Below are 27,293 nucleotides of genomic sequence, written 5' to 3'. Positions count from 1 at the left end.
TTTGCGGCATGTGGTTGAGACCTTGGGTCTGTGTTGGAGCAGACTGGTATGTCTGGCTCAGCAAAACAGGGTGCTGGAGTCCCAAACTGGCAGGGAAAGCAGGGGCATATGTAGTCTTGGCACATCAGGTGGCAGCCCCCAGGGGGTTTCTGTGATCCAACCCGTCACAATCCCCAACGGTAATTTTCCAGTCTGGGAAGTAAGTCCCTTCTTGCAGCTGCTCAAACAGCCCAGAGTTCCTAAAGATGCGAGCGTCGTGCACCTTTCCCAGCCATCATACCTTGATGTCGGTGAAACGTCCCTTGTGATCCACCAGTGCTTGCAGCACCATTGAGAAGTACCCCTTGCGGTTTATGTACTGGTTGGCAAGGTGGTCTGGTGCCAAGATAGGGATATGCTTTCTGTCTTTGCCCCACCACAGTTAGGAAACCCATTGCACCAAAGACATCCACTATGACCTGCACATTTCCCAGAGTCACTCCCTTGATAGCAGAATGTCAGTGATTGCATTGGCTACTTGAATCACAGCAGCCCCCACAGTAGATTTGCCCACTTTAAATTGATTCCCGACTGACTGGTAGCAGTCAGGCATTGCAAGCTTCCACAGGGCTATTGCCACTCGCTTCTCAACTGTCAGGGCAGCTCTCATCTTGGTGTTCCTGCACTTCAGGGCGGGGGAAAGCAACTCACAGAGTTCCAGGAAAGCGGCCTTACGTATGCAAAAGTTTCACAGTCACTGGGAATCATCCCAGCAACATTATGCGGTCCCACCAGTCTGTGCTTGTTTGCTGAGCCCAGAATTGGCGTTCAACTGTATCAACCAGCTCCACTGCTGCCATGATGTCCCAATTGCCACATCCCATGCTTTCAGGAACGTCTGTGTCCATGTCCTCCTCACAATCGTCCTGGTGCTGTCATCTCTTAGCCAGGTTCTGCACATACTGAAGTATAATGCGCGAGGTGTTTACAATGCTTACAACAGCAGCGGTGAACTGAACGGGCTCCATTTTTGCTGTGCTATGGCGTCTGCACTGGTAACCCAGGAAAAAAGATGCAAAATTATTGTCTACAGTTGCTTTCATGGAGGGAAGGAGGGAGGGGGAGACTGACGACATGGACCCAAAACCACCCGCAACAATGTTTTTGCCTCATCAGACATTGGGAGCTTAACCCAGAATTCCAATGGGCCGTGGAGACTGTGGGACCTGTGGGATAGCTTCCCACAGTGCACTGCTCCATGAGTCAATGCTAGCCACGGTAGTGAGGATGCACTCTGCCAACTTAATGTGCTTAGTGGGACATACACAATCGACTGTATAACATCGATCTCTAAAAATTGACTTCTATAAAATCAACCTAATTTCGTAGTGTAGACATACCCTTAAAGTACAGGCAGCAGTAGCGAGTTTAGCAAACTGAGAAAGGATATAAAGGAAAACTTAACTGGTATGTAAAAATATTTGAGAAAGAGGTTCAGCAAGGAGTGGGGCTAAGTTGGGAACCCGTACCCTTGGTTTTTATCCTAGCTCTAAGAGGAGATGCAGGCCATTACCTGCTTTTGCAAAAACCTGAATTTGTTCTCCCAGTGTATGCTGCTTTTGTGTGCATGCCAAATGGATTGCGGGAGTGCCCTTGCCTGTTGCAGTTACAGTTTCTGGGCAATTCCATGTGCTAATGCATCAACTTTAGGTGTTAAATCACTTACTCTCAATTTTTCAATTTGAAATTCTTATTTATCCACTCCTCTGCAATCAAGTTGCAGCTCCTGTCTCCTAATGTGCTCTGTGAACTATTCAATTTTTTCCTTCATCTGATTTATCAGTCCAGTGAAAGTATTGTTTGCTACTTCTCCCTCCCATGCACTTACTTCTCCTGTTCAGATAGGTACCTAAACCTAAATCAGTTTAGGTCTTCATTTAGGTTTTCCCAGAACCTGGTTTTTATTATATGGTGGTGGTAATTTTGCTAGAAGTACCTTTTTCCATTTCTGTTCCCATTCTTTAGGCACAGGGTAGCTACCTGAAACCTGCTGCTGACCACCAATATTTATAACAGGGGACAGCACATTTCTTTTTTGCAGATTCTCTACAGCTGTTTCCAATGTTTCATTCTGTTCTTGTGCTTAGAGTAAAATATCTCTGGATTACTTGTCGGCCTGCTAGGAGAGCAAGAGCATTCCAGGGTTCTGTTGCTTCTCTTAACTCTATCTTTTTTTATGTTACTTGTCCGGCCAACTTTGTGGCGTGTTGTCTTAACCATTTAATAGCCATGGCCATCGTTTGCAATATTCTACATTACTTATGCTTATGTTTCAAGGCTACAATCTCTGCCCCAGCATTAAAGATTCCATTCCAGGTTTCTTCCCCACTATCATTTTAAAATTCATATGTACCCTCTTTGCTGACAATGCAGCATGTCCACACCTTATCAAACTTGGTTTCATTTCCTGCACCAGTAGCTCTAGTTCCTCCATTTTGTTACCTAGGCTGCTCGCATTAGTGTATCAACATCTTAATTTTTGCTGTTTGGCTTCTCTCACATTCTTTACCCTGTTAGGCACAGACATTCTACTGCCATTATCACCTATTAGACTGGTATCTACACTACCCTTCCTCCTTATGTCCATTCTCCTACCCACAGCTGTATCCTTTCTTACTTCGTTTTCTTCCCTCTCAATGTTAAAATCCGGCATGGAGATTACCTGGACATCTCCCAACCATCTCCCCCAGATTCCTAGTTTAAAGCTCTCTTGATCAGTTGTGCCATCCTCCATCCTAGAAGTCTATTTCCCTCCTTACTCAGGTGAAGTCCATCCCGAAAGAACAGTTCTCTGTCCATGAATGCTTCCCAGTGGCCATACATCCCAAAGCCCTCCTTATAGCACCACTGCCTGAGCCATCTGTTGATCATCATAATCTTGTCACACCTTTGTTCCATTCTCTAGGAACAGGCAAAATCCCACTGAAAATCACCTGAGCCTTGATTTCCTTAAGCATCTTCCCCAGCCTGGCATAGTCTCCCTTGATATGTTCCAGTGAGAATCTAGCTGTATCATCTGGGCTTCTCGGAATTTGACCTGGCTTGGACTGCAGGCAAGAACATGAAATCTTTACTCAAGCTGAGAACAGAAGGTATTTGCAAACAGTTGGACATTATAGTTATCTGTACAGCAGATATGGCCACTGGGCTTTCTCATTTAGAGCATATTAATAATTGAAATATTTGGCTAACCTGAACAATAGTACATAAAGGATGGTCTTTATGGCTGTTTCCAAACTATGCAGATATTCTATCTAGAAAGGATGTATATTATTTTTGAAAGCTATAATGTCAATCTTTGTCCGCACTGGTCTGGCTAGGTTGAAGATTTAATCATACTTTCTACTTGCTTGTATTATGTACTGTCATCTGAGAAAATAAATTATGAGTCCCATTCCTAGCGCAAATACTATTTACTGCACTAGCTCAAAAACTAGAGTATTTTTTCTGTAGTGATTATATAGGTTATTACTGTATTTGCCTGGTTGCGGGCAAATACAAGAAAAATGTGTGTGAAAGGATGCGTTCATAGAATCATAGAATATCAGGGTTGGAAGGGATCTCAGGAGGTCATCTAGTCCAACCCTCTGCTCAAAGCCGGACCAATCCCCAACTAAAACATCCCAGCCAGGTCTTTGTTAAGCCTGACCATAAAAACCTCTAAGGAAGGAGATTTCACCACCTCCCTAGGTAACCCATTCCAGTGCTTCACCACCCTCCTAGAGAAAACGTTTTTCCTAATATCCAACCTAAACCTCCCACGCTGCAACTGAGACCATTACTCCTTGGTCTGTCATCTGCTACCACTGAGAACAGTCTAGATCCATCCTCTTTGGAACCCCCTTTCAGGTAGTTGAAAGCAGCTATCAAATCCCCCTCATTCTTCTCTTCTGCAGACTAAATAATCCGTCCCCTCAGCCTCTCCTCATAAATCATGTGCTCCAGTCCCCTAATCATTTTTGTTGCCTTCCGCTGGACTCTTTCCGATTTTTCCACATCCTTCTTGTAGTGTGGGGCCCAAAACTGGACACAGTACTCCAGATGAGGCCTCACCAATTGTATGACCCTGAGGAAATAATGTATTTTTGTTAGTTTGTTTTTGTATATTTTTTTGATGGTGCAGGGTTGATTTTAAAGGTGTAACTGATTTTAGGAGAAGAGCTGTCATATGTTTTTCATTTTTGTGTTTCTAAAATGTGTTAATTTTATTGAGCAGTGTTGATTTTAAAACATGTATTTGTTTGATATGAATTATGGCCTAGGGCTATGATGCTACATTAAAAAAATTGATTTCAGTTTGCTGTGGGAGCATGGATGTGAGGTCATGTCAACTCCATAGATGGAGAAGCTAAAAACCTGCCAAGTCACAAACAAGATGGGTAAGAGAACCACCTCAGCCCCAAATCACACATAACCCAATAACACGTACAAAGGGATAATTTTATTGATTACATATTGTAGAGCTGACAGCATTAGTCAGGAGATACATGCAGATAAACTGTGTTTAAACTTGGCATGCAGACTAGGAGCGCTATATAACTGGTAGGAGGTGAGCACCATCTTTAAGCAGTGTGGAGAGGAATGAGAAGGCTTTTCCCTTCTGAACATGCTTACATGAGTTTTGTGAGAGTCAGGACACTGCCGGTAGCTCTCTTGGTGTATCTGGAGTAGAGGGGAACTGTAAATAATAGAACCTCGGAAAAGAATGAACTTGAATTGGACTCTCATAATTTAGCAGGAATATGTGAAAAGGAAAAGATACCTGGTTTACTATCTGCCTGTAACACCATGACTGGACCCAGTTCCCCAATAAAACATCTACAAATACAAAAAAATGTATTTAATCTGTTAAAAATACATTCCACACTATCTGGAGTGCTCAGGTGCTGAATGGCAGCAAGGCAAAGATGCCTCCCCAATGCACACTGGATAATCAAGGAAGAGTTAGCTGATCCCTTGTGCTGTATGCCCTACAAAGCAGCTACATCACTGTTCACCTTTTGTGTAGTAAATGGTCTTTTTGCACGAGTGGGGTGAGTGTGGCTAGTTCTATTAAATGTGGGCATTAGTGTAACTGTTTCTCACTCTGTGTAAATCCTTCCCCCTAAACACCCACCGGAGCCACATGCATCCTATTCCTTATTTTCCTTGCTTTTCTGAGCATCTTCAGCATCATAGCCCTCCTGTTGCCTCTGTCATGTCTAATGAGCTGGTTCCTGGCAATTCCCAGCATTGATAAACTGTGACAGCAATGAACATCAGGAATTCAGACTCCTGAATTTCTAGAGCCACTGGAGGGGCCATACCTTGCGCAATGCATCCCCAGGGATGGCTGCAGTTTCATTTCCAGACAGGAGGGAAGCTGAAGGGAGCTACTCTTGAACCACCTAGTCCAAGAGGTTCCTGAAGCAGGCCTGGCTTGAGGCTGTCCGCGGCAGTGTGAACACCCCCTTGGTAAATACCAGTTTTGCCAAAACCTCCTCTCTAGATGGGAGGTGTGGTCTGCATATAAAGGGTTGGATTTCTTTTCAAGTGTTTCTTGGGAGACGAGAACAACGGTTACACACTCCCACAGGCAACAAATACAGTTACAACTTTGGAATTCTCTGAATGTCTGATTCACATTTTCAGCATTATCAAATCCATGGAAACCCCACCATATTCATATGCTACAATTACAAACAACATTTCCCCAGTGCTGACCATATTTACAAATATTTACTCTATTTTACAGCTGTTCTCAAAAGTGTGCAATTTGAGTAAAATATCGTTTCCTGAAATCATTAATATTAGTTTAATAATACAATCAACTCCTATTGCACTCAGGTTTAGGGGATATGTCCCCGTTAGGTTTCAATGAGGATTTCTCGCTCAGAGTTAATCTCAGGTTTGTTAAGAAGATAACCCACAACCTACAGTTACTGACTGACATTTACATTCATTATTTACAACCAGTGAAATGGTAGTGAGATTGTTTCTATTCAAGAACAGGAATCCAAATAATATGCCTTAAAGTAGTGAATGAACAGTCCGAACTACTGGCCAGGATAACTGAAGACAAGTTCTTATCTGCTCCTCTCTCTGGGCCCCAGGGCCCTGGAGTAAGGAGACAGCACTGGATCCACTGTGTCTGGCTTCCATAGGACCCTCCTGCGGAGTGTAGAAGTGGCACTGGACACTCCAGTGCTACTTGTCCACAGCTGAAAGGCTGCTGATGCTGTGTGTGGACAGGCTCTGATGGGAGCTGGAACCATTCAGAGTTAACGATGAGACTCACTGCATTTGCCCTTGGCTCTCGTGACAAGGCCGTTAGAGGGAAAGGGCAGTGGTCGCATTGGACCTGAATTTCAGAAATGAGTTTAAGTGCAGGGAAGGTGGGCTGCCCCCCTGTGCTGATTGTGGGACTTGAATTTTATGGCTGTCCAAATGGGGAGTTCCTGTTTGCAGGCAGACTGAGGAAGGCCATTACCCAGTGTGTGGATAACTGCATCTAAGGTAGCATGGCCCCATTCCTGCTCTCAGTGACATGTCTGGCAACATCCCCTCTGGCTTCAGAGGGAGCAGATGCAGGGGATGTGTGAACTCTGCCCCATTAGCAACATAAGGGAACGAGGTTCTGTCCTCCTGCCCAGGTTCTGCGCAGACTGAAGGGAGCTGGAGTGATGGTGCATGTAGCACAGCTCCCACCTCAGGAGACACAGGGGCATTAAGCTGAGGAATGGCAAGGCCAGAGATCACTGCAGACTGCTGGCTGCGTTTGTCCAAGGCTCTGATCCAGCAAATCATCTATGCATGTGTGTACCTTTCATTCTGAAGTCAGTGGGACTGTACTTGGGCTGAAAGTTATGCACATACTTAAGAGTTTCATTGGATCAAGGCCAAAATGACTTTGCTGCACAGCATCTTAGAGAGGGAGCCTGTGAGGGCTAGAGGACAAGGCAGGGACTTGTGGGTACACGACTGGCATCTGGTGACCTCAAAGCTGCCCCAGTAAGGAGTGAAATGAATGCCTTGGAAACAGCCAGTGGCAGCCCTGTACTTAGCTGAGGCAGGGTGGGAATGAGGAAAGGCTTGGAAGGAACCACAGAGTCTATGCTGGGTACGTGAACCTCGAGGGCACCGAGAAGGCGTCCAGCAGGGGAACAGCCACAGCACAGACACCTTCACTGAAGCTGGGATGAGCTACAGCAGGCTAATGCCCCTTGGTGGCCATGGGAATGGTTCAGCTAGTTCCCTGCATGAATGGCAAGGATCAGAGAGCTACTCTAACCCTGCACAGAGGGGCAGGCTCAGCCAGCAGCAAGGTAGTGCATGGACTGGGACAGAGGCACAATGGCAGAAGAACAAGCCTTTGGAGGATGGGCTCACATGCTGCTGGTGCCCAGTGAGCCATTTACCACAGATGACATAGCCCAACTCACTGCGGAGACGAGGTCCAGTGATAGCAGTGGGATTTAGGCTTCAAAGTTACTTCAGCACGGTTGAAATTTTAGCCATGAACCTTGGGAAAGTAAGGGGGAAAGAGGTAAAGAGGAAGGATTGGTCTTTTACCAGCATACAAAGAAAGCCTTGTACTGTGACTTTGACTATGCTTAGAGCAGAGTTAACACAAAAGTGCAATCACCCTTCCCAAGAGAATGAAACCAGCCATGATCCAGATGTGGTTGTGCTGCTAGTCCGGCTGGCCGGCCTGGGGAGCACTTCTTCCTTACTGCTCACAAAGTGCTGTCTCCTGTGGGGTACATTGGGAATTTGGGTCCAGCGATGGTACAGAGTGTTCAGAGTTCTGAACTGCTGCTTCCAGGTGTGATGGGACAGGATGTGCCCAGCTTAAAAGGAAAGAAGGCAAGTGAAGGCTAAACCCTCCCTCCGCACCCCTGGAAGGGCCAAACATGTCAATTGTGTGGAGCATTAACACTGTCAACAAACACTGAGTTCCAGCCTCGTTCCCTTTCAGTAGAGGTTCGTGGTGGCTGTGAGAGGGTGGAGAGGAAACTGTTATATGCAATGGTGTCCTACCAGCAGAGGGTGAAGAGCCTACTGCAGCTGCCTCAAAGCGAAGGTGGAGGAGTCTGCAGGACTCCTTTTGCCCAGCAGATGGTGTAAAGGAGAGGGACTGGAGCAGTGGTCCCCAAGGGGAATTGGTGTGCTACATAAGGTGTGAGGGAGAGTGTCAAACAGACCCCAGGGTCTGAGCCCCACAGCTGGGCCAGTCTGCAGTGTAGCACCACAGACTTGTGTCTGCAGCAGGCTGCTCCCCAGAGGCTAACAGTCTTACAGGGAAGCCCTGAGATGTCATGTAGTAAGATATTTGTTCTGGGAGCAGATCACCCCCTCTCTTGGCCACAACGACTTAGGCTCAGGACACTCCTGTCATCGGGGCATGCTTGGCTCTGCTGTCCTTACCATACGAGGTTGCAGCATGGGCAGGAGGCAGCCACAAAATGAGCTCAGCTCTCCTGGTGTGGGGCTGAGGGCATGAATGTCAGGCAATGAATCCTCCCCTCACATTGCATTGGATAGGCCAAGCACAGGGGCTCTGAGTGAACTGGCCCTTACCCAGCAGCCTCCCAGGCTGAGCTCCTCCATGGCTTCCAGGTGCTGGGGAGACCCAGTGGCAAGCGTGAGGGGAAGGCAATGTTGTTTCCTGGGACCTGACAGGGACTCCTTCCTCCCTGGGCCTGAGTGCAGAATGCCCCAGTTACAGTGCCCGGGGGCTAGGTGGGTGCAGAAGATAAGGGCTCAGTAGAGTCCTATTATTGCTCCAGCTTCCCTCCCTAACCCCAGCCCCTGGATTGGCTGGGCCCACTGGTGATCTCCTATGGAGTGGGGCAGCCACTCCTGATGGCTAAAGGAGAGTTCTGAGGAAAGGAGCAGCTGTTTCTATATGTGAGTTGGGGATGGGGAGATGGGACAGGGATGGGGTTGCCTATGGGAACATGAGGGCTCTGTATCCGTCTGTGATTCACATGCAAACTGCCTTCCCCAAGAACAAACAGACTAGGAGATCACTGGACTGGGCTGGGAGCCAGGCAGCACCTCTCCCCACCCCGCCCTCCGCACTGACCGGGCTGGGAGCCATGCTGCACCTCTCCCCGCCCAGCAATGACCAGGCTGGGAGCCAGGCTGCAACCCCCCTCCCCTCTCCCACACTGATCTGGTTGGGAGACATGCTGCACCCCCTTCTCCCTCACTGACCAGGTGGGTGCCATGCAGCACTAATAGCCAATGCAATGAAGTCTGCTTCTGTCCCCTTCCCCTCCCCATCTCTTTCTGCTGAGGACATTGACCTTGGAAACACACTTCTATAATCTTTGATTGTGCCTGGATCCTAGCCAGGGTGGAATGGCTCCCAGCCTGGCCAGAGGGGAGACAGGAAGGTTCAGGCAACCACCCTGTCCTGAAGCATGATGGGGAGATTCATGGAATAGCCCCTGTCCAGAGGGGTAGTGGGGAGAAGGTAGAACAGCCTCTGGCCAGAAGGGAGAAGCACAGGATGGCTCCTGGCAGGGCTGGAGAATGGCCTGAGCATATTAATCCCAGTTTAGCTCAATGCTCATTTGTGCCTTTTGGGAAGGAAGAGAAGCCCCTCTTGGAGAGGAGGGTTCTGCCTTCGAGTGCAGGGTGCAAAGCTCCACTCATGAACCTTAGTGCATGGCAGCTAAGGTGGGGGAGGAGGGTGGGTGGGTGGGGCCGAGGGGAGCAGAGAGCTCTGGTTGAAAGGCAGCCAGGTCCAAGCTGGGGGAAGCGTTCATTGCTGTTTTGCTTGGCTCAGTAAACAGCCTTGTATTATCAAATCTCTGGCCAAGGAGGAATGGGGTGGTAAAGCATGCCAGGCCTGTGGCAGGAGTCCTGGGGAAGAAGGTCTCTAAGCAATGTTCTCTGCACAGGGATGTGACCTGGGGTGAATGCGTTCCTCCTACATGTGGTTGAAGAGTTCTTGGAAATCATGTGCTTTCCTGGTGCAAAGTATTTTGACTGAGCAATAGCAGAGGCAGATTAAGAATAATGCAAACTTTCATCATGACACTGAAAACTTTCAGATGTGGAAGGACTTGGTTCCTTTTGAAAAACCAGATGTGCTCAGCAGCTGTGAGAGACAGTTGCATTGTGGCCACTGGGGTAGGTCTAGTGTTCTTTATAAATTACAGTGGTTAATGTAGGGTTCTCTTTTGTACTGCAAGTACCATAACAGGCTATAGAAGCAGTGGCCATGGACCCAGAGGAGTTTCCATACTGATACAGACCTATATTCCTGTGGAGACAAATCCAGTCTCAGCCCAGAGATGAGAAGTGGGGTTCCCCTGAGAGAAGTCTCTGCAGCCACCTTCCTGGCAGAGAAGGAAAATGTGCTGGTTAATCTTCTGTCCCACACAAATCACATCAGAAAACAGATTCCAGGCTAGATGAAGGCTTCGTTGCATTTACAAGGCAGGAATGACACCCATGCAGCTAGTAACATCCTTGGCTCTTGCCCCACGAAATGGAGTGTCCATTTGGTGAAAGGAAAGAAGTTCATCTCCTAGAGGTCATCTGGGAGGAGTGGGAAATGGCCTAGAAGAGAGAACCCCACAGCATCACATACTGAGCAGCTCAGAGATCACAATTTCTCTTGGAGAGCCACCACCACCCAGACCGTCTCCCTTTACCTCCTCTCCTACCTTCCCCTGGGGGAAGCAAATGCCATAGCCTCATATACAGGCAGGGCAACTCAGAGGGAGCAGACAAGGTCAGATCTGGCCAGTGGAACCTACCCCCTTTCTGTATTTACACTGGAACAGCTCTGACATGCCTCATCTCATCCTTAGGCTTCCCAGTGATACCATGGCCTTGTCCAGGGACAGGTCCTATTTGTTAAATCAGTGTCCTTAAGCTACAGAAGGAGCACACAGTTTTGTAGTTGCTGTTTTCTCCGTTTTATGGAATTTATCCCTGAGGGACCTGGCCTGTTTCCCAGCGGATATAACCTGGGCACTAGTTTCCAGGGTTTTCCAGCTGCCAATCTCAAGAAGGCAGCCTATGAATCTATGAATCGCACTGGGCTCATCTTGTGTATCATCACCAGTAATAGGTGACCCTGCAGGGCCAAAATAAGCCCTCAGCTAAGTCTGTGGAGCCCCATTTTCTGCAGATCATGACCCTAATGACACCCATGCAATGCCCCTAGCCTTAAGGGGACCCTGTGGTAATACTTTGGCTGAAGAATAACTACCATTGGTGATGATGCAGGGAATGGAAAGAACCCAGCTTGACTCTCAGACCCGAAGAGGAGTTGGTGGCATTTACAGTTATAAAACAGGTCTTCTTATTTCCAAATTAGACAAATCTGATCTCGAGTCATGGAGACACAATGCATATGGAGCCCCATGATGCCATTTGACAGTCACTTTTCACAGCAGTCACATTAAGTTGCATAGTGCTTACTTTGCGAACAGCATACATTGGAAAAAGCATATTCATGACAGATGTCATGCATCTCTAAGTGCCAATGCAGACAGGCTCTGCAGGAACAACAGCCAAATGTCAAAAAATTCATCTCTTTAGGGGTTCCCAGGCAGTGTTTCCTAGGCTTGGCCATGCACATGCTCAGGCTCACGTCAGCTGACCCAGGCTTGCACGGCTCAGGCAACAGGGCTGTTTAATTGCTACAGAGGCATCTGGGCTCAGGCTGAATCCCAGGCTTGGGACTCCATGAGGGGGAGAGTCCCAAAGCTCAGGGTCGAGCCCAAGCCTGAACATATGCAACTAAAATTTCACGGGCCTGCAGTTCAAGCCCTGCAAAGCCAAGTTAGCTGCCATGGGCCAGCCATGGGTGTTAAAGTGCAATGTAGGCTCATGCAAATCCCCTCTGAGTTCTCTGTGTGGGGAGGAAAGTGGTGCTTGTGAAAGAGGATTTCCTCACCCCCCACTACTCCAAACACTGACAAATGAAAATCAATGGCAAGAGACCCTGCACACAAGCCTGTACCCAAAGGAAAGTTCAGAGTGAGGCAAAACAGATGTCACCCCAGCTGATTTGCAATCTGTTGAATTTGCTTCTCAACAAACACTGAACAGAAAGAGTTCTTCTGGGCAGCTCCAGCACTGTTCCTCATCCCTAATCACACAGGGAGCAAAAATAGCCACCTGACCTTCCACCCACTTACCTATGCCCCTGTGACCCTGTCCCCTGTGTGAAAAGAGATAGGAAGGATCCTCATACCCCAAGAATATGGGCAGGAATGGCCCCCCCAACCCTGCAGCAGCAGTGGCCCCAGGGCTGACCTGGCTGTAGGGTGAAAGTCAGCAAGCTTGCAAATCTCTGAAGCACGAGACTCATGCTTCACCCTTGACTAGTTTAGTCCTCTTTAGAATAGACCTACCTGGTCCTCTGTCTTGCTGCCCAGCTGTGCATGGGGGCTAGTTCCAGGGCGCCGCTGCAGCTCCATCTGGGAGGCTGGCCTTTTCTCTGAAGTCTCAGTCTGGGACAGCTGGTCAGAAGAGCCATATTGTTTTCTTCTGGAACTGGGAACAAAATCTTTGCTTTCCTCCTGTAGTAATAGGAGCAAAAAGGTTGGAAATCTTATGCTGTTCAATACATCAGAGAGTGCCCACAGTGAGTTTCACCATCCATTGTGCTGTGCATAAAGCCTTCTGGGGAACCTCACTGTCCTCTGTCAGTTTTACTGATGAAAATAACTTTGAATCATCAGCAAACAACCTGCTGCCCATGTATTCCCACAGCAAACACAGAGTGCAGAATAGCTGGTGCCGTGACAAAGTTCCAAAGTTAAAAGAACAGTTTAATCAGTCAAGAAATGCAGAAACTAGGACCGCAACAGCACCATTAACTTGGCTTCAGGGCAAACTGCTTCGTTTTCAATTAATATTTATCAAAATAAACAGCAGCGTTCTGAAGTCAACATTTTTTGAAGTGGGCACTGAATGAGGGTGCCCTTTTTGGGTGCCCAGCATTAGACACATAGGCCCAGATCCTTAGAGATACCTCAGCATTGCTCTGATCAGGGTTGCAATGCGTAACCCCTAGGTGCTCTGCCGCCCTGTTGCATTTCAGCCTATGCTAGGTGCCCAGACCCCCCATAAGAAGCCAGATAGCTGAACAGGGAGCCATCTAAGCCAGTCAGGAGCAAAAGGTTGAGGAGAGGGGTAGAGAGAAGAAAGGGGCATAGTGGCTGACATAAGTGGCTGACATGGTACGACCTGGCATCTTCCCTCCACTGAGGATCCTCAGCCACGAATGCTCTCCTGCAGTTAGGGTCCTAGGTCCAGATTCTCAAAGGTATTTAAGCACCTAATTCCCATAGGAGTTAGGTGTTTAAATACCTTTGAGGATCAGGGCTCTAAGCCAGTTCAGCAGCTTAGGTAGCCCATGTCATAGAATCATAGAATCATAGAATATCAGGGTTGGAAGGGACCCCAGAAGGTCATCTAGTCCAACCCCCTGCTCAAAGCAGGACCAAGTCCCAGTTAAATCATCCCAGCCAGGGCTTTGTCAAGCCTGACCTTAAAAACCTCTAAGGAAGGAGATTCTACCACCTCCCTAGGTAACGCATTCCAGTGTTTCACCACCCTCTTAGTGAAAAAGTTTTTCCTAATATCCAATCTAAACCTCCCCCATTGCAACTTGAGACCATTACTCCTCGTTCTGTCATCTGCTACCATTGAGAACAGTCTAGAGCCATCCTCTTTGAAACCCCCTTTCAGGTAGTTGAAAGCAGCTATCAAATCCCCCCTCATTCTTCTCTTCTGCAGACTAAACAATCCCAGCTCCCTCAGCCTCTCCTCATAAGTCATGTGCTCTAGACCCCTAATCATTTTCGTTGCCCTTCGTTGTACTCTTTCCAATTTATCCACATCCTTCCTGTAGTGTGGGGCCCAAAACTGGACACAGTACTCCAGATGAGGCCTCACCAGTGTCGAATAGAGGGGAACGATCACGTCCCTCGATCTGCTCGCTATGCCCCTACTTATACATCCCAAAATGCCATTGGCCTTCTTGGCAACAAGGGCACACTGCTGACTCATATCCAGCTTCTCGTCCACTGTCACCCCTAGGTCCTTTTCCGCAGAACTGCTGCCGAGCCATTCGGTCCCTAGTCTGTAGCGGTGCATTGGATTCTTCCATCCTAAGTGCAGGACCCTGCACTTATCCTTATTGAACCTCATTAGATTTCTTTTGGCCCAATCCTCCAATTTGTCTAGGTCCTTCTGTATCCTATCCCTCCCCTCCAGCGTATCTACCACTCCTCCCAGTTTAGTATCATCCGCAAATTTGCTGAGAGTGCAATCCACACCATCCTCCAGATCATTTATGAAGATATTGAACAAAACGGGCCCCAGGACCGACCCCTGGGGCACTCCACTTGACACCGGCTGCCAACTAGACATGGAGCCATTGATCACTACCCGTTGAGCCCGACAATCTAGCCAGCTTTCTACCCACCTTATAGTGCATTCATCCAGCCCATACTTCCTTAACTTGCTGACAAGAATGCTGTGGGAGACCGTGTCAAAAGCTTTGCTAAAGTCAAGAAACAATACATCCACTGCTTTCCCTTCATCCACAGAACAAGTAATCTCATCATAAAAGGCGATTAGATTAGTCAGGCATGACCTTCCCTTGGTGAATCCATGCTGACTGTTCCTGATCACTTTCCTCTCCTCTAAGTGCTTCAGGATTGATTCTTTGAGGACCTGCTCCATGATTTTTCCAGGGACTGAGGTGAGGCTGACTGGCCTGTAGTTCCCAGGATCCTCCTTCTTCCCTTTTTTAAAGATGGGCACTACATTAGCCTTTTTCCAGTCATCCGGGACTTCCCCCGTTCGCCACGAGTTTTCAAAGATAATGGCCAAGGGCTCTGCAATCACAGCCGCCAATTCCTTCAGCACTCTCGGATGCAATTCGTCCGGCCCCATGGACTTGTGCACGTCCAGCTTTTCTAAATAGTCCCTAACCACCTCTATCTCTACAGAGGGCTGGCCATCTCTTCCCCATTTTGTGTTGCCCAGCACAGCAGTCTGGGAGCTGACCTTGTTAGTGAAAACAGAAGCAAAAAAAGCATTGAGTACATTAGCTTTTTCCACATCCTCTGTCACTAGCTTGCCTCCCTCATTCAGTAAGGGGCCCACACTTTCCTTGGCTTTCTTCTTGTTGCCAACATACCTGAAGAAACCCTTCTTGTTACTCTTGACATCTCTTGCTAGCTGCAGCTCCAGGTGCGATTTGGCCCTCCTGATATCTTTCCTACATGCCCGAGCAGTATTTTTATACTCTTCCCTGGTCATATGTCCAACCTTCCACTTCTTGTAAGCTTCTTTTTTATGTTTAAGATCCGCTAGGATTTCACCATTAAGCCAAGCTGGTCGCCTGCCATATTTACTATTCTTTCGACTCATCGGGATGGTCCTAGCATCTGTAACTATTTCTCTGTCTGTTTCTTGCTCATGCTTGGTCCCTCTCTCATGCTTGCCCTACATTTCCCTTTGGCCCTGGTGCTCATTTCTGCAGACTCTCTGCTGCCTATTGGTGGCCTGTCTCCAGCCCTCCTGCTGTGGGGTCTGACTGGTATCAGGACTTAGGCCTGCTCAGAGAATGCCGACTGGATTAGACCTCACTAGCAAGCCAAATATTCCCCTGCCTAGTTTGAGAATCCTGCTTCGGGGGTTATGGGGCTTCAGCTTCAGTGAGGGCTCGGAGCAGCTCAGTAGCTGTGGGGCAGAGTCAGTACTTCGGCAGTTGTGCAAATCCTAACCAGTGGAAACTTAGGTACCCAGGGCACTTAGGCACCAGCTGAGTCACGGCTTTCAAAATGCCAGTGGCACCTCAATGGCGTGCTTAGGTATGAGCAGAGGAAGATAGGCCTCTAAGCACTTTTGAGGATCTGGGCCCTAGTGTTTGATTTTGAGAGATGAAGAAAATCTACAGCTCCCATTGATTTCAACCGGGTAGCCAAAAACTGTATACTCTAAAATTAGCAGCTGTCTCTGAAGATGGGATCCTAAACTACCTCTTAAATAAGCAAAGCAGAATTAAAATATACGCCACCTTTGCAATGCATCTGGTTACATACTGCTACTGGAAGCAACTTTTCCATTTCTGGACTTTGTGGTTGTAAATGTGCATAGTCTCATAAACATAACTTTATGCATTTAGTTTGTTTTAAAGAAAAAAACTTTTCTTATTCCATCTACATTCTAACACCACTCTGTGTATTCTTCCTAGAGTTTTATCTGGGATGATTATAGGAAGATTTTGAAACAAGAAGAATGTCCTTCGCAAAATATTCATTTTGAGTGTGACTAGTATCCCTAAACAAGAAATTGCATACTTCCCCCAGCACTCCAAATCTTTTCTCATTTCCTGAGGTAGTGCTCTGATATTGAAATCATAGAGCTCTTCTAGGCAGTTTGAGATCTGATTCCCAGATATTTGTATCAAATGTTTTCTGGAGGGGTGACTTCTCAGAGTCTGGCAAATTCACAGACAGCACTTCAGATTTGGCATAATTTACTTTAAAGCCACTCGTTTTCCTAAAGTCACGGATTTCTTTAGCTGTTTGGGTTAGATACAAATAATATCACATCTCTGGTGATTACAGCTGATGTGTTCTTGCAAGTTCTATTCCTGTGATAAATTCACTGTGCAATAGGCTCCATTGCTAAGGCTGCGAGTTTGTTACAGAAATCATGGATTCCATGACTTTCCAGGACCTCCGTGACTTCTGCAGCGGCTGGTGTGGCTGGCCTGGGGGCCGTCTGAGCAACTCAGGCAGCCCCTGGGCCAGCTGCACTGGTCGCTGCTGGGGCAGCCTCGAGCCACCGTGCCCCCTTCCCCCAGCAGCAACAAGAGTTTGGGGTGGGGGCTAAGGCACAGGAAGGGATGAGGGCTCTGGCATGGGGGCATGGCCAGGGGGCTCTGTGCGCTGCCTCTGTGTGTAGGCACTGCCACCGCAGCTCCCATTGGCTGTGTTTCCCAGCCAATGGGAGCTGTGAATCTGGTTCTTCGGGTGGAGGCAAAAATGCAGACCCACCTGGCCACACCTCTGCCTAGGAGCTGAGGGCTGTTGCCACTTCTGGGGAGCTGTGGAGCCGGGTAGAGAGCCTGCCAGCCCTGCCAACCCCTCCCCCAGCATTAGTGGGGGTCCCAGGCCAAGCAGTGCCGCCTGCCTCCTCTCCAACACCTGCGGGGAGTGGGGCTGTGGCACCCCCAGGTTGCCCCCCCCAGCACTAGTGGCACCCCCTCCCCAAGATTTAGTCACAGGTATTTTTAGTAAAAGTCATGGACAGGTCATGGGCCGTGAATTTTTGTTTACTGCCCGTGACCTGTCCATGACTTTTACTAAAAATACCTGTGACTAAAATGTAGCCTTATGCATGACTAATGTGAAGATTAAAGGAGATAAAAGACACCCCTCTTTAGTTCCCCAGCACAATTCCCACAGGAGAGACTTTGAACAGAAAGGGCTAGATCCACAAAGGAATTCAGGCCCCTAACAGACACTTCAGATGCCTGCATCCAACATTTAGATCCTTAGAAGCCCCACTCAGCTGCCACTTAACCCTGTAGGCACCTAAATTACCACCTGCAAAGTCACTTAGATGCCTAAAATCTGCCACTGGGTATGTGCACACAGTACCTCAGTCCTAACACCTAGGTACTTCGCTCACACAAGAACCCTGGCAGCAGCCTCAATTTCAGCATTCCCATGCTGACAGGGCCACCTGGAGAGGCAGGTGCCCTGGGTGCCAATTTCTGGGGGTGCCAACTCAATACCGTGAAGTCGGAGTGTGTGACATCACTTGGCTGGGTTTTTCCACCCTGGTTGGCAAAACACCTAGGGCCAGCTCTGCCCATCTATCTTGCCTATGGGACCTCACTTTGGCAGGCATGAGAGACTTCAATCACCCCGATATTTGCTGGGAGAGCAATACAGCAGTGCACAGTCAATCCAGGAAGTTTTTGGAAAGTGTAGGGGACAATTTCCTGGTGCAAGTGCTGGAGGAACCAACTAGGGGCAGAGCTCTTTTTGATCTGCTGCTCACAAACAGGGAAGAATTAGTAGGGGAAGCAAAAGTGGATGGGAACCTGGGAGGCAGTGACCATGAGATGGTCGAGTTCAGAATCCTGACACAGGGAAGAAAGGGGAGCAGCAGAATACGGACCCTGGCCTTCAGAAAAGCAGACTTTGACTCCCTCAGGGAACTGATGGGCAGGATCCCCTGGGAGAATAACATGAGGGGGAAAGGAGTCCAGGAGAGCTGGCTGTATTTTAAAGAATCCTTATTGAGATTACAGGGACAAACCATCCCGATGTGTAGAAAGAATAGTAAACATGGCAGGCGACCAGCTTGGCTTAACAGTGAAATCCCAGCTGATCTTAAACACAAAAAAGAAGCTTACAAGAAGTGGAAGCTTCGACAAGTGTCCAGGGAGGAGTATAAAAATATTGCTCAGGCATGCAGGAGTGAAATCAGGAAGGCCAAATCGCACTTGGAGTTGCAACTAGCAAGGGATTTTAAGAGTAACAAGAAGGGTTTCCACAGGTATGTTAGCAATAAGAAGGTGGTCAGGGAAAGTGTGGGCCCCTTACTGAATGAGGGAGGCAATCTAGTGACAGAGGATGTGGAAAAAGCTAAGGTACTCAACGCTTTTTTTGCCTGTCTTCACGAACAGGGTCAGCTCCCAGACTTCTGCACTGGGCAGCACGGGATGGGGAGGAGGTGACCAGCCCTCTGTGGAGAAAGAAGTGGTTTGGGACTATTTAGAAAAGCTGGATGAGCACAAGTCCATGGGGCTGGATGCACTGCATCTGAGGGTGCTAAAGGAGTTGGTGGATGTGATTGCAGAGCCATTGGCCGTTATCTTTGAAAACTCATGGTGATCGGGGAGGTCCCAGCTGACTGGAAAAGGCTAATGTAGTGCCCATCTTTAAAAAAAGGGAAGAAGGAGGATCCGGGGAACTACAGGCCAGTCAGCCTCACCTCAGTCCCTGGAAAAATCACCTCAATCACCAAAATCCCTGGAGCGGGTCCTCAAGGAATCAATTTTGAAGCACTCAGAGGAGAGGAAAGTGATCAGGAACAGTCAGCATGGATTCACCAAGGGCAAGTCACGCCTGACTAACCTAATTGCCTTCTATGACAAGATAAATGGCTCTGTGGATGAGGGGAAAGCAGTGGACATGTTACTCCTTGACTTTAGCAAAGCTTTTGATACGGTCTTGCACAGTATCCTTGCCAGCAAGTTAAAGAAGTTTGGGCTGGATGGACGATAAGGTGGATAGAAAGCTGGCTAGATCATCGGGCTCAATGGGTAGTGATCAATGGCTCCAGGTCTAGTTGGCAGTCGGTATCAAGTGGAGTGCCCCAAGGGTCGGTCCTGGCCCGGTGGATTGCACCCTCAACAAGTTTGCGGATGACACTAATCTGCTAGGAGAGGTAAATATGCTGGAGGGTAGGGATAGGATCCAGAGGGACCTAGACAAATTAGGGGATTGAGCCAAAAGAAATCTGATGAGGTTCAACAAGGACAAGTGCAGAGTCCTGCACTTAGGACAGAAGAATCCCATGCACTGCTACAGATTAGGGACTGAATGGCTAGGCAGCAGTTTTGCAGAAAAGGACCTAGGGGTTACAGTGGACGAGAAGCTGGATATGAGTCAACAGTGTGCCCTTTTTGCCAAAAAGAAAAGGAGTACTTGTGGCACCTTAGAGACTAACAAATTTATTAGAGCATAAGCTTTCGTGAGCTACAGCTCACTTTATGCTCTAATAAATTCGTTAGTCTCTAAGGTGCCACAAGTACTCCTTTTCTTTTTGCGAATACAGACTAACACGGCTGCTACTCTGAAACTTTTTGCCAAGAAGGCTAACAGCATTTTGGGCTGTATAAGTAGGGGCATTGCCAGCAGATCGAGGGACATGATCATTCCCCTGTATTCGGCATTGGTGAGGCCTCATCTGGAGTACTGTGTCCAGTTTTGGGCCCCACACTACAAGAAAGATGTGGAAAAATTGGAAAGAGTCCAGCGGAGGACAACAAAAATGATTAGGGGCCTGTAGCACGTGACTTATGAGGAGAGGCTGAGGGAACTGGGATTGTTTAGTCTGCAGAAGAGAAGAATGAGGGGGGATTTGATAGCTGCTTTCAACTATCTGAAAGGGAGTTCCAAAGAGGATGGATCTAGACTGTTCTCGGTGGTGGCAGATGACAGAGCGAGGAGTAATGGTCTCAAGTTGCAGTGTGGGAGGTTTAGGTTGGATATTAGAAAAAACTTTTTCACTAGGAGGGTGGTGAAGCACTGGAATGGGTTACCTAGGGAGGGGGTGGAATCTCCTTCTTTAGAGGTTTTTAAGGTCAGGCTTGACAAAGCCCTGGGATGATTTAGTTGGGGATTGGTCCTGCTTTGAGCAGGGGGTTGGACTAGATGACCTCCTGAGGTCCCTTCCAACCGTGATATTCTATTATTCTAAGCTCAAAGCCCTGTGCTAAACAATGCTGATCCAGGAAACGCAGGTGTTTGTGCTGCCTCCCCCTTATAGCCTTCAGCCCACCTACGTGACTTTAGAGTGGAGACCCAGGTTCAAATCCCTTTTGGCTTGCTGTGGAGCAGGGATTTGAACTCCCATCCCCCTTCAGGCTGCTCTAGCCACTGGGCTGTGGCTTAGCATGAAATAGGTCTCTTCTAGTCTCACCTGTTGATGCTGTTCCACTTTGTATAAATAGTTAGTCACTAGGCCAGAAAAAGAGTGACTGACTCTTAGCCCAGCAGTTAGGGCACTCAGTGAGGATGGGGGAGACCCCTGCTGAAGACCAGTCATCATTTATAACTTCCTTTTTGAAATACAGACATCAGTACTAGACAGTATCTAGTGATGGTTTCACTAAGGCCTTACACAGAGATAATACCACCTTCCTACTGTACTTGCTATTCCCATTTGTAGATCCAGGGACCCCTTATAGCATCACACTGGGAATTCATGTGCAGTTGGTTATCTACCATAACTTCTAGGTCAGTGGTTCTCAAACTTTTGTATTAGCGACCCCTTTCGCTCAGCAAGCCTGTGTTTGCGATCCTCCTTATAAATTACAAATCCTTTTTTTATATTTAACACTATTATAAATGCTGGAGGTGAAACAGGGTTTGAGGCTGCCAGCTTGCGACTCCAATATAATAACCTTGAGACCCCCTGAGGGGTCATGACCCCCAGTTTGAGAAACAGTGCTCTAGGTCCTTTTCAGAGTCATTGCTTTCCAGAATACAGTCCCCCATCCTGGGAGGCTGATTTATATTCTCTCTTCCTAGACATATGACCTTGTGTTTGGCTGTATTAAAATGGATGTTGTTCAAACGAGCCCAACTTACCAAGCAATCCAGTTCGGTTGTCCCCATGATTATTTATCACTCCAATTTTTTATCTCATCTGCAAACTTTACCAGCAATGATTTTATATTTTCTTCCAGATCATTGATTAAGATAAAGAACAGAACCCTGTGGGACCCCACTAGAAACATCCTCGTTGAATGACAGTTACAATTACTTTTTAAAGCTATTTAATAATATAGGATATGTTGATTTTGTGTAGTGCTAATCTTTTTTAATCAGCATGTCATGCAAGACTAAGTCAAATGCCTTGCAATAGTCTACAGGAGTATTTTATATTAACAGTTACTTTTACCAACCAAACTTTTAATCTCATTAAAAATATCCAGTTTGTTTGACAGAACCTATTTTCCATAAAACCACGACGACTGGCACTAATTATGCTACCATCTTTAACTCTGTATCAGCCTTTCCATGATTTTGCTAGTGATCAATGTCAGGATAATCCACCTTTAGTTCCTGAATCGTCCTGTTTACCCTTTTAAAATACTGGTACAACAGTAGCATTGTTCCAGACTTCTGGAACTTCCCTAGTATTCTAAGACTTGTTAAAAATCAACATTAATGGTTCAGAAAGCTTCTTGGCCCATTCTTTTAATACACTGGTAACCTGTAGATTTAAAAACTTCCCCACTAGGAATAACGCCTCACCTCTGAGGTGTTGGGAAGATAAATTGTTTACAATACTTATTTTTTGGTGTATGCAATCTGACCAAGCCAAGCCATAGCATTCTTATTAGCGAAGTTTGACGCACGAAGACCTCCAGGGAGTTGAGTCATTTTGCAGTCCTCCACAATGTGTGTCATGGTTTGTGGCTGCCCACACTGACATAGTGGATTGTCTCTAAAACACCAACAACATTCCACTGCTGTTTATAAAGAACTAAGAGGCAAATTTTCAAAGGTAATTATGTATCTAAAGATGAAGATAGGTGCCTAGTAAGATTTTCCAAAAGGCTAGGGTGCCCAACTCTCACTTAAATCAAGTTTGAAATCTACTGAAATCAATGAGAGTTGGGTACCTAGGATCCTGCTAGGCACCTATCTGCATCATTAGATTCCTAAATACCTTTAAAAATCTGGCAGTTACACGAGGATGAAAGCAACATAGACAGTTTCGTCCCAGTCTAATTCTGGTGTTTGAGTAGGATTTCCACTTCTTTTGGATGCTCTTCAAGCCTACTGAGCTCAAGAAGATTTTCAGAAGTGCCAGATGGATGTTGGAGCACAAGCCCCATTGACTGTCCTTGACCTTTAATGGGATTTGAGGCCCTAAATCCCTTAGGCACATTGAGTACCTCCCCCTCGTTCTCATCTGTACTTACCCAGGCAGATTTTATTCTCCCCCACTACTTCTGTGTTTTGCTCCTTGGAAGGCCATCCCCAGCATTGGCTCTGAACTAGACACCAGGCTCATTCTAGGATTTGGAGCTTTAAACATTGCCCTTCAACATGCTCTTAGCATCTCTCTACATAGTGTTCACTCTTATGGAACTACTCCCTTAGGACTGTGAGTTTGCTGGGGTGTGCCCAGGATCTTGCCTCCCATCTTTTTGCTCTGTCCTACCTATTGGTTGCCAGTTCTATCCCCTGCTCTGTGTGTGTGTGATATGACTAAAACTGCTCTTAGGAATGAGAACGGGTTTGCATCCTAAAGTAACTCCTCGCTCAGAAATATGATGGAAGAAATTAACAGTTGCACTAGCTCTTTTTAAATGCTGGGTGTATTCTTCAGTTGGTTCCTTCTGTTTCAGAGTGGGCTGTACATGACTTGCATGGGTTTATAGTAGTGGAAGTTGTATTTTTATGCACTTTGCATTAGGAGTCTTCCAAAGAACTTAAGAACGTCTCCCTGCGATGTATTTTCTCTCTCAGGAAGCTGTTTTTAATGACCTACGGCTCTTACAACTTATTGCCTCCAATGGAGGGTTCATTGTTCTTCTCAAGGGGTTCAGAAAGGTTTCACTGTAATACTGTTCTTTAGGTGGGGGCAGGGGAAGTTTTGCTCTATCAATTATTTGGGGGCAGGTCTCTTTGCCTGTGCTGCACAAGTGATCAGAGTAGATGATCCCAATGTTCCTTTCTGGCCTTGGAATCTATGAAAGCAAGGGAGAAAGGAGAGAGGGTCATTTTGAAAATGGGAGAAAGCCAAGCCTAGGCAAGGCTCCTTAACTGGACACCTCACAAGCTTAACAGACAAAGGTCCTGTGCATTCCAAATAGTTACACCTTAGTAAATTCAAAGCCAACGCCTTGAAGGCTCAAGTTGTGCCCTGCTCTTGAGGGCTATTTCTAGGCCAGAGGTCAGTGTTCACACCCAAGCCACTGCAGATACATCTCCTCCGAGAAAGGGCACCCTAGGTTTGTCAGTTAGGTTTGAAAGCTCAGCTTTCATTAAAAAAAAATGTTGCCAGCCTTCACAGTTGCAGGGAAAAGCTCACGCTTAACCCAGCTGCATTATTTTTGGGATCCGACTCATGATTTTTGAGTATTCCAGCCTGTAATCCAGCTATCATTGGGGCTGCACTGCTAACACATTTATAGCTCTGCCATGCATTTCAGATGTATTTATTCCAAACTGAAGCCAAAAAATCCTGTATTCCATGCCAGCATGTATTCTTTATTTATCTCTCTGTCTCTCCTTCCGAAGCCGCTCCCTGCACACAATCTCATCTTAATGAAAAAACTCTCTCTTCTACATCTCCAGCCTTCCAAGATCCCTCAGGCACCCGCCCTCTCATTTAAAATACCAACTAGAACATCTTCCTTCCTTCTTACCTAGACTCTGAAATAACAGTTAAGCAACAGAGAACTCAGTGCTAACTGTATTATCTCAGGGCCAGATTGTCAAGGTATTTAAGTAGCTAAATGAAACAGTTACTGTAACTGTGGTTCTTTGGAGTCAGAGCCTTTTGCCTAGTAGAACCCATAGAGGGATGGTGTTCTCTTCTTGTGTCTATAACCCCTCCCCTGGCTATCTGAGGCAGCACCGCCCCAAACCCCTCAGTCTCTTCACACCAAATGTCTAGGGCAGGATTTCGCAAACATCATTGCACCGCGAGCCCCTTCAGACAACAAAAATTACTACATGAGCCTAGGCGGGGGGACTGAGCTCACCCAAGCCCTGCTGCCCCGGGTGGGGGTGCAAAGCCAAAGCCCGAGCCTACCACTTCAGGCAGGGGGAGGGGCAAAGACAAAACCCAAGGGGTGAAGCCGCAGGCAGGGGGCTGTAACCTGAGACCCGCTGCTCAGGGCTGAAGCTGTTGGGCTTCAGCTCTGGCCCTGGGCAGTGAGGCTCGGACTTTGGCCTCAACAAGTTTAAGCCAGCCCTGGTGGCCCCATTAAAATGGGGCTGTGACCCACTTTGGGGTCCTGACCCACAGTTTGAGAACCACTGGTCTAGGGGAAGACGCTAATGCAGAGGGGATGGGGGACAGGATGTGGAACACATGTCTGCATTACATCTCAAAGAGCCAGTTACAGTAAGTAACCATTTCTTCTCATTCGAGTAGACGTAGATGTGTAGACCCAGTCGGTAACTCACTCTCCACTTGTCCCAAAATCGCTAAACAGATTTTGCTCAAACTTAACAACAACAACAAAAAAATTAAAAAAAACCAAAAACACGTCACCTTCAGACAGAGGCCAAAGAGCCTGGAAGGAGAAAGTCTGAAAATGTTTAGAATGAGGGAGAGGTTGGGAACTTAATTCTCATGTCACTGCTGCTTTGATATACAGCTCAGCTCCATGGAGGAGCCAGTGCTACCACTGTGATTAATAGCAGAGCCACTGGATAAACTGCAGATATCTTGCACCTTTGACTTGTGGGCCTGCTCTCTGCCTGCTAGTCCATCTCCACAGGAAAGGTTCTAATACTCCAAACCTCTGGCCAGCTTCAAACAGTTTTTAAAAAGAACCTGCCAGAGAAACTCCTGCTTCTTTTTGGAATCTCTCAGAGCGTCTGAGGGCCTGGACGCGTAATGTTGCCAACACTCAGTTTGTTACATCCACTTGTGATCTCTTGAGCAGCTCAAGAATTTCTGACTGACTGGTTTGTGCAGGTGCATTTCTTGCCTGTGACCACCAGAGGGAACTCCCCACAGCCTGAGCTGCTGGCTTTGGCAGGCAGTTTCAATTGGCCAGCACCTGAAGTGCCGCCCCCAGGTTTGCTGGGTCCTATAGGGCAGAGCTTCCACCAGCTGCTGATGCTGAGAGATTCTGAAGCTCTAAAGCTGCCTGCACCTCACAGATTTCCTGCCCACTCATTTACAACTGACCCCTCTTTCTATCAGAAGTGAAGAGTCCTGAGGCTGAGGTTACAGAGTGGCACTGAGGGGCAAATCCCATCAAAGTTTAGCCTCTCTGCATGAAGGAATTTAGTGTCCCCTAGTCAGGATCTCTGTCATACACTGGGCCCCACATCTGGCCTCAGCAAATTGGGAAGCCTCCGTTTTCTGCTGTCTGCGTGCAGACCAGGGGCCTAGCCCAGGGAGTGGCAGCAGCTTCAGCCCTGTTTAACCTCCCACCATGCTGCATTGAGAGGGCAGAACAATGCTGGGGGGTAAGAGAGAAGGCAGGTGCATTGGCCCTCCATTCCCAAGCCCTGCTCAGCCAGCTGCCCTCACCGCAGCAATTGCTGCAGCAAGGCTCTGTGTAGACGAAGCAAGGGATAGGACAGAGGAGACAGGAGAGCAGGGGTAAGCCTCCCGGGGGAAGCACAGGAATGGCCTGGGGAGTGTGTCCCTCCCATCAGCCAGAAGTCGGTAAGTGCCCCCAGTTTGTGTATGTGTTGAATTCGCATCATGAAATACACACACAAAGAGCCCGACTGAGTGCAAAAACCAGACAACACCAATGATTTTTTAAAATTATTATTTGACAGACAAACTTGTGATTTGAGGGGCAGGGAGCCGTTTCACGATATTTGAACTCCCAAAGTTGCTAAGAGCATGCTCCTGGACTGGTAGGAGATTTAAGGGCCGATATCTCACGCCAAAGTAAAGATTGATGTTATATGCCACTTAGAAAGGTCTTCCCATGGAATACAGTAGCCTTAGCAGACCCCCCAGATATAGACCTAGCTCCTTTAGGGGATTTTTTGAGATTTCTCAATTGTATAATCTTCAGTGTTGCCAACTTTTACAATTTTATTGCAAGTCTAACAATATTTGTTGTTTTTCTCAAAGACCAGGCTCCTGGAGTCATGTTATTGTGTGAGAAGCTCAGCTTTAATTTAAAAAAAATGTTGCCAGCCTTCACAGTTGCAGAGAAAGGCTCACACTTAACCTAACTGCATGATTTTTGGGATCCGACTCATGATTTTTGAGGTTTGGCAGTACAGACCTTTTCTATCCCTCCAAGATCTGGAAAGTTGGACTCAAGGTGCCAAGTATATGACCACTCAAATGTGTGATGTTGGGTAAAAGCTTCATTTGGGCTGCACTGCTAACACATTCATAGCTCTGCCATGCATGTCAGATGTATTTTTTCAAACTGAAGCCAAACAATCCTACATTCCATGCTAGCATGTATTCTTTATTTATCTCTCTGTCTCTCCTCTCGAAGCTTCTCCCTGCACACAATCTCATCTCAATGAAAAAACTCTCTCTTCTACATCTCCAGCCTTCCAAGATCCCTCAGGCACCCGCCCTCTCATTTAAAAAGCCAGCTAGAACATTTTCCTTCCTTCTTACCTAGACTCTTAAACAGTTGAGCAATGGAGAACTCAGTGCTAACTGTACTATCTCAGGGTCAGATTCATTTAGGTACCTAAATACCTTGACAAAGTTACTGCAACTGTGGTTCTTCGAGATGTGATGCAGACATAAGTGTAAGTGTGCTCATGGCAGAGTTTGAGCCTTTTGCCTAGCAA

At 47.2% G+C, this 27,293-nt stretch overlaps 1 protein-coding gene across 1 annotated transcript in view; it reads right to left on the bottom strand.

Annotated features, from left to right (window-relative positions):
* Window positions 1–6,885: 6,885 nt before the first annotated feature.
* Window positions 6,886–27,293, bottom strand: part of LUZP1 (leucine zipper protein 1) — a 75,672-nt gene continuing 55,264 nt past the window's right edge. The window contains 2 exon segments of the mRNA XM_043506235.1: window positions 6,886–10,593; window positions 12,402–12,569. Coding sequence (XP_043362170.1) covers window positions 10,555–10,593; window positions 12,402–12,569 — 207 coding nt within the window. The 3' untranslated portion in view covers window positions 6,886–10,554.

Source organism: Dermochelys coriacea, chromosome 19 (assembly GCF_009764565.3).
Source record: "Dermochelys coriacea isolate rDerCor1 chromosome 19, rDerCor1.pri.v4, whole genome shotgun sequence".
In the NCBI taxonomy this organism is placed as follows: Eukaryota; Metazoa; Chordata; order Testudines; family Dermochelyidae; genus Dermochelys; species Dermochelys coriacea.
The sequence above is the reverse complement of the archived record's forward strand: the minus strand, read 5'-3'. Positions and strand labels throughout refer to the sequence as shown.